General features: G+C 43.6%; 1 protein-coding gene across 2 annotated transcripts in view; it reads left to right on the top strand.

The window, feature by feature from the left end:
• The first annotated feature begins 1851 nt into the window (after positions 1 to 1851).
• The window catches only part of mpzl3 (myelin protein zero-like 3), a 12373-nt gene continuing 6517 nt past the window's right edge, over positions 1852 to 7707 (top strand). The window contains exons 1-2 of one of the 2 annotated variants that reach the window (XM_068585332.1): positions 1852 to 2052; positions 4057 to 4223. In XM_068585332.1, the coding sequence (XP_068441433.1) occupies positions 1992 to 2052; positions 4057 to 4223 (228 nt within the window). In that variant the 5' untranslated portion in view covers positions 1852 to 1991. Of the gene's footprint in view, positions 2053 to 3968; positions 4224 to 7707 lie in introns of those variants that run through there. The other variant, XM_068585331.1, reaches the window with a different exon arrangement.

The raw sequence follows: 7707 nt of genomic DNA on the forward strand, positions 1-7707 counted from the left end.
TGTGTGTGGTATTGTACTTTATCTTGCCACAAAAGACGGGGAATCTCTATCAAACCCATGCAGATTATTCTGTATATCATATAGTTGATATGCACGGTGAAAGCTTGCAGGTAAGGCAAGTCTTTTAATAGCTCTGCATCTATTTAAAAAGTCTGGGAACCGTTACATAATATTGTCGACCCATGCAATACAAACACAGGTGCTTGTGAATGGTGGCGGGGAGGAGCGAGCATCACATCTTCAGCATCCACAGAGATTTGCACAAAGAAGTGCAGCCAGGTGAGCAGGAAATGCTGTGTGTACTTTACTGCACATGTCGATGGGGTGAAAATGATAAACAGTGATAAATCATCGACTTCAGAGACAGCACTTTTCCCAAATTTCACCTTTATTATGCTGGAAACTTGTCCGGACTGCTTTGTCACATGAATTACTTTGACGTGGTCTGCTGTTAATTAGAAGTTAGTTAAGCGTTAATTTTTATTTACTGTACGGAAACCCCACTTTTCCATTATTAGAGAGCCTCTAAGCTTGGCTGCTTTTTAATGTTTAATCAAGTTCAGGTTAGGTTAGGCAATGTTAATGATAAGCATTTTCCTCCAACTCATTAATTCCACATCAAATTAGTTTTTGCAAGACTATTAGCTCCTTTATTTTTCCTCCTCTCTCCAGAGTACACGTGCGTTAGTTGTTGAGAAGCTCCAAATAAAACATCCAGCTATGAAGCTTCCGGTAAACACTAAATCAGATTATGGCCGCACATCTGATTTCACACACAGTGTGTTTTGAGGGAGTAACAGAGGACGCTGCTCTCATTCCACATCCTGCTGATGGGCTCCGGCTCCACGCTGCTGTCAGGACGGAGGAAACGCCGCAGGCGGACGAGATGGATGCGAGGATGCAACTGATAATCCGGCCCAAATAAAGGCATGAATACTCTTCAAAAAGGACCTTGTGTAAACACGTAACGGGGAGATACAGAAGCTTTACACCGGAGCGAAGCCGAACAAGCGAAGGCTTCTCCAATTAGAGGTAATTACAACAGTAAAGACGGGACATTGGGGACATGGAGAAATAACAGCGGAGTCCCACTAGAGCGTCCCTGGGTTGATTCATTAGCCGGCTGGGGAGATAAAGCCTCCGGCCTCCACACAGAGAGTTCACACGAGGGCAGAGAGAATGTATTTGTTATGTTTTTAGCTCGTTTTATTAAAGAAGCATGTTAATGAGATTTCCATGCTCTTCATCAACATCTTCCACGGAGTCAAACTGCACACTTGAAATGACGAAGACACCTGCAAAGGAAAAGGTATGACATATAAACCATATACTTTGGTGTTTTTTACCTCTTTACTTTTGAACAATTTTTTTTTAACAAAATCTACCAAAACACTGGCACCAAGGAAGATATTGGGTAGATAATAATAAAAATAAATATGCAAAAAATGTAAGTCACAACATCAAATATCCTTTGAATTGACACGTTCAGCATGAAAAATTGAATTTCTCCAGACGAAAGATATTATTATTTGTTATTCTAATATAATTTGTATTTTAGTTGCCTTTGAAGTTATTTCGACACATGCGAATAACTTATTTTATCTAATTTTCTTTTTTTTTAAGTAGCTTTTACACTCTTTTACAACTTTATTAAGAGATTATTTATTGAACAGACCAAATGTAAGAGTAGTTTATACTTGATAAGAGCATCACAGGTGAACGATACTGTCTCGATACCGTCTTGCTCCCTCTCAGGCTTCACTCTCCTGGATCACACACTTCCTGGTACACCTGTTTGTCAGGTAGGCTCGTGAGCCCGCAGTGTGCACGCGCCACGGAGAGACTGAGTCATGACCAAACAGATAATGGACGGAGTGTTTCCGAAGCTCTGAGGACACTTTTTTCTACTTTTTTTTGTTTGTGTGTTTATGACCACGCGAGTGAAACTTGTTCTCCCAACTTATTTTTGAATATTTCTTAAAAAAAAAAAAATGCGTCGCGGGAGCAGCGCGCTGCGCGTCGTCTGGCTGCTGCACCTCGTCGTCTCCTTGGGTGAGTAAACAGGCCGAGTTTCACCACCGTGACATGTTTGTTCAGCCGGAGCTGCTGCTGCTGTTAGTGCCAGCCGGGCGGGATGAAAAGCCCCGGGGTCTCCGGTCACGCGAGTGGACACATTTAACACAAATTGTCCACGTTTAATGTCGCGGTGCCTTCAAACGCCATAACCCCGGCTTCACTTCTTTAGGCTGGTTAGCGCAACACCTCCGTTGTAGCCAGGAGGTGTGGACTTCCTGTGTGAGTAGAGTAAAACAAGTATATATCCAAGCTATATATGTGTGTGTGTGTATATATAGATATAAAGTCCCACATGTTGGTCCATTCCTGGTGAAGAAGAAAGGAAACCGGCCCATTTTTAAATGGCTAAACGGCAAAGCTGTCTGCCTCTTAAAGGGATACACGGAGCAGATCAGTGGGACTCTGACAACTGGTATGCAGTGAGTTACGACCGCTGTCTTTATGCCAATTGCATTACAAACATGGCTCTGAACTGTAAACATCTGTTCAGCTCGCTCTGAAATCATCTGATCTGTTTTTTTATTTCATTTTTTTTTTTTTATGTTGGAAGGAATAAAACAATGCAGTAAATGGCTGCAGTGTGTCTCAGTCAGTGCATGCAGGGCAGCATGAACATTTTTTATTTGATTACACTTGTGTTTTAGGAACGCTGCCTGCACATGTAGACGATCCTTCCTTTCCAGAGTCGAGACATGGAGGCCATCCGATGCCTTTCTTCTTCCCTTCCTAAATGTCATATCCAGACAGACGTCTGGTGAAAAACCAGGTTTCAACATCCCAGCTGATGAGCAAGGCAGCGCTCCTGTCCCACTGCTAATTGCCACAGTGACTCAATCACAGCTCACCAAGTTCATGAGCGGTTACGGCTTTCAAGGCCTCTGCTCGAGCTTCCACTTTTACAGAAGAGATGGCTTCGTTCGTGTTTGTCGTCTTGCTGCCCCCTCCCCCCCCCCTTGTTTTTCCTCCGAAGGGTCTTTGTAGATGAGTCGTGATATCTTTAGCATGACATAAACTTTCGTCCTTATCACGGGGCTATTTCGGTCTCCGATGGAGAGGGAGGGGGCGGTCTGAGATGGGATGTGGTCAGAAGATAGTCTCTTCATCCTTGTTTCAGGATTTCTCTTTGAAAATGTTGGACAGTTTCATTGACAAACAACTCTGTTTTAATGACGCAAAATTGGGGGTGTTGACAGTTTTCCATGTTCACAGCAAACGGCACAATGAAACGCCGTGACGGTACTTTTTTTATGTCTAGCGACTTCGGTCCAGACATGAAATATCTAAACTATTCAATCCGTTGCTTTAAAAAAATGTGCTCAGGATATTTAAGGCCCCCGAGAGGATGACTTCCAATGACTTTGGGCGATCGCCCAGCTCTTTCCTCGAGCGTGACCGAGCAGGTCAAAGCTTTCATTTATTCAGTGAAATAGCTTAATAGCGACCAGTTGGATTGGAATAATAGTTTAATGGTATAATTAATGGATGTCGTGTGACAGGCAGAGAGGGGTGAGTTTGTCTTTGTCAGCTTGTTGGATGTGGATATATTGTCCCCGGACCAGCGGCCCTGGCTTCCACACCTCTCTCTCTCTCTCTCTCTCTCTTTGTTTTGCAGCTTTTTAATGACTCAATGTTATGAAATATGTCGGATGCATCAAGAGAAGCTGGCGAGGAACATGTGTGAGAGTTTATCTGGATACTTTTGCTGCGCTGGCACTTTAACGTCAGCCCAATGTGGGCATGTGGGCGCTATCGGGCTATCTTCACCATTATGCTAACACCTGAACACACACACTCAGTTTTTTTTTTCCCACTAACGTAAACAGTACAAATGAAGAACACACACACAATATTTCCTCTTTTCTCCTACTGTTCATAAGGAGAAAGGAGGTCACCTCATCATGTTTCCTTTTGTTCCTTCTCACTCTTTGTCGCTCTTGACATTTTCTTTTCTGTACACTCCTTCTCTCTCCTCCAACCCAGCCCCGTCCCTCGTCTCCTCCATCATAGTGAACACCCCGCCAGAGCTCCAGGCCTCTAAAGGGGACGTCGTCACATTGTCCTGCACTTTTACCTCCACCAGTAGGCCGACCAGTAAGATGACGGTGGACTGGTCCTACAGGCCCCAGACTGGAGGACCTCCAATGACGGTGAGTCGACGTTTATTAAAAAAAAAACAACGTGTTCCTGTGGCGGTAATGTGGTTGCACTACTGTCGCAAAAAGAGCTGAAATGATTCGTTGATTGAGAACTATGATGATAATCAATCGGTTGTTTCAGTGATTTAAATATCACTGCTTCCAGCCTGTGAAGTGTGAGTCTTTTGCTTGTATCTTTCACCAACAATTGTGCTTTTGACATTCCTTTTTTGTATCTGTCAGGGATGCAAAACATGATTTTAAAATCAGGTCAAAATGCCCGTCTTAACATATTTATGTATTCAACAACTAAAACAGTCACTAGTTGCCCTCCCGATTGGGTTTAAAATCACAGTATTATCACTGAAGCCCCGGTGCCACTTAGTACCTGTATCTCCCTTTTACTTTTATTACAATCCCATGTCGATTGCTGGGGTATGTGACCTCCACGGCTCTCGCTGTACAAACGCGACTTGTTTGAATATCTGGCCGCTCTATTTGCATTGTTGTCTGAACCCTCGTGAGCGGAGTCCGGTCCGACCCGGGTTCACAGTAGATACTGTTTGCGTACCAATGAGCTTTATAAATCAGCACCACTGCTGAAGTAATGTCCTTTCTGTGCCTGGTCATCTCCCACAATACCTCCCCCTCTTCCTATGTGGTGATGTCGTGGTCTTGTTTCAAGTGCGCTCAGATGTTTCCGTCTCGGCCCACAACTGCACTCAGTTCTCCAAAACCCCGCCTGCACGCTGATCCACTAAACATCCACCACATAATTTAAGCAGTTCCATTTGTATTTGAAGATAGCCATCAAGTGTGGTGCTATGTAATTGCATTTGGACCATGGGAATCCATAGTGTGGTAGCTGCAACGCTATATGCTATCATTTCCTATAGGAGCACTCAAGAGTTAAGTGGAGGCTAATGTTTTTTTGTGGCTGCGCTGCTTAGGAGTGCTGTTGGTTTAATCATTACGATGCAGGGAGGAGAAGAGGAAGGACTCGGCACACGTCGAGAGGCGGTTTTTGGGTGTATGCATGCACATATTTGTCAGTCAGCAGATCGCGTGGTATTAGTAAAGTAAGTAAAACAACAATAAGAAAGGGTGTGCCCGCTGCTCGCCTCAGGAAAACGCCACAGCAGTGCCCTTTTTTTATTAATTGCTTTGACTCCAGCACAACTCGTTTATTCTCTTTTATCACAAATGAATAATGTGTGGCAGCTTTCAGGGCTGGCCCCGTAGATGAAAATATGGAAGTTTTGAAGCCTTCCACTTACTTTACATCCAATTTCATTAACAGTTTTGGCTGGTTGACTGGCCCTCGTGTCCCCAGTCATATATATATATATATATATATATATATATATATATATATATATATATATATATATCATGACAGAGGGAAAAAAGACCGCGAACAAGCAAGTGAAAAGCGGCCATCAGAAAAATGTTTTTTTTTTTGCAGCCAAAGCTTTAGTGTCGATCTGAATTGCTGCAGTGCTTCAGTGACTTGCATAATTACCTCAGTCCTGATGAGAATTAATTTTGCAGAGCGGAGCAGAGAAGGCTGAACGTTCAGTCAAATATCAGCGAAAAGCCGATGGTAATTGGGAAGCGTTGGCAATTTAATTTAGCAGAATATGGTTAACACAATAATTGAGATGATGAACAATTCAGTGGAGCCCTGTTTTTTTTTTTTTTAAATATTTGCAGAGTCATCGAAAGCTTCTGTCTAAATCGTTGCATGCATCTGTAGAACGGGTTTGCAACCGCGAGCTGAAAACAATCCAACACACTTGGCCGTTTCGCCGCATTTCCCGTGACTTTAAAAGGATCACTGGGTCTAAATGTTTGTCTCCCAGACTGCGCAGACTCTCTCGTGCAGGCCGAGCTTTGCCAAGTCCTCCAACCATTCTCTCACGAGATGGACGCACTGTTGTAAAACCATAAAACTCTGTCTGTCGGAGTTTGTTCAGGTGATTCTCTTTGCTTTTAAATGCATTTTTATGCCTCAGTTTATTGAAAGACCATACACTGTTATCTACGTGTGTTGACATTAATCCTTGTGTGTAAACCTTCAGGTGGTAATTACACACGCACGCACACACACACATGCACGCACAATTCTGCATGATCTTGATTTACTGTTGCGTGGTCAACTGTTCTCAAACATTTCCCTCGCTACAGCTGCAGCTAGCCATTAGCGTGTGTAGCTTTAAGCGGTTATGGATATTGCTGGTGCTCTTGTGGTTCTTCAGGGAAGCATTACGCGCGTTTCAGCTGCCGGGTTTTATCTGCTCTGGCAAAGCATCTCAACAACGAGGATTGTAGTCGAGGTCGTACAGCCGTGTTTATTTGCGCCTCTCGCTTGTAAAAGAGACTTTTGCAAGCATTTTGGTGGAAATCGGCTTGTTTCTTTACCGCTCTTTGTCGTTTAAAAAATGTTGTGTCACTGCATCCGAGGCAATGTTAGCAAGCGAACAGTAAAAAGAACAAAGACACGTTTGTCCCTTTCTGATTATTTGGCGTGATGATATTCAAACAGTGAATACAATTCAGCGTTATGTGAATACTTGAGCACATTCAAATTATACAAACTAGCTTTCTTTTACCGAATTCTTTTATTTTGGATTTGCAAAGCTTCCCATATGTCAGTACCTGCGCTCACTGCGCTCTGAGACCCACCCGTGGTTGAGAACAGCTGCTCTAATTACCTGATTTTTCAAAATAAAAACCCACCCCATCTGCCTCCCGATGTAGATTTGTGCACCATCCAGATAAAAAAACACAATTTCACCGAGAAGGCGATTCCTTATTCGCTGAGCTCATCCTGACGACAGTATTGTGACCAAGCCGTCTGATTTATATTCCTCCTCACGCTGCCCTTTTTTGCACTTTGCACTGCTGCACCTGCACGAAGCCTAACAGCAGGCGCGCTTCAGAGACACCCACGCAGTCTGCTCCCCCAAGACCTCGAGGCTCTCGTGCGATTAAATATGAAAGGAGCTGCATGAATTGGTTGGATGCAAAAACACAGATAGTGTGTCAGAGAAAATCGATAACTCCCCTTCTACTGCAGCTGATTTTTATATCCTGCAAATAATCTAAAAGCCATCTGACTCAACCAGCATCAGTGCAACCGGCCACTCGTATTGCATTACTATTTCTTCATCTTAAAGTTAGGGTTGCTAACTAGCAAGAGGACCTAAAAACCTAAATACCATGCCCAGTGTAGCTAGCAGCTCTAGTTTCAGATGTAGCTAGCAGCTCTAGTTTCAGATGTAGCTAGCAGCTCTAGTTCCAGATGTAGCTGGCGGCTCTAGTTTCAGATGTAGCTAGCAGCTCTAGTTTCAGATGTAGCTAGCAGCTCTAGTTTCAGATGTAGCTAGCAGCTCTAGTTTCAGATGTAGCTAGCAGCTCTAGTTTCAGATGTAGCTAGCAGCTCTAGTTTCAGGTGTAGCTAGCAGCTCTAGCTCCAGATATAGCTAACAGCTCT

This window comes from Clinocottus analis, unplaced genomic scaffold (assembly GCF_023055335.1).
Source record: "Clinocottus analis isolate CAN_PGR_092001 unplaced genomic scaffold, fCliAna1.0.p SCAF_2, whole genome shotgun sequence".
NCBI lineage: Eukaryota > Metazoa > Chordata > Actinopteri > Perciformes > Cottidae > Clinocottus > Clinocottus analis.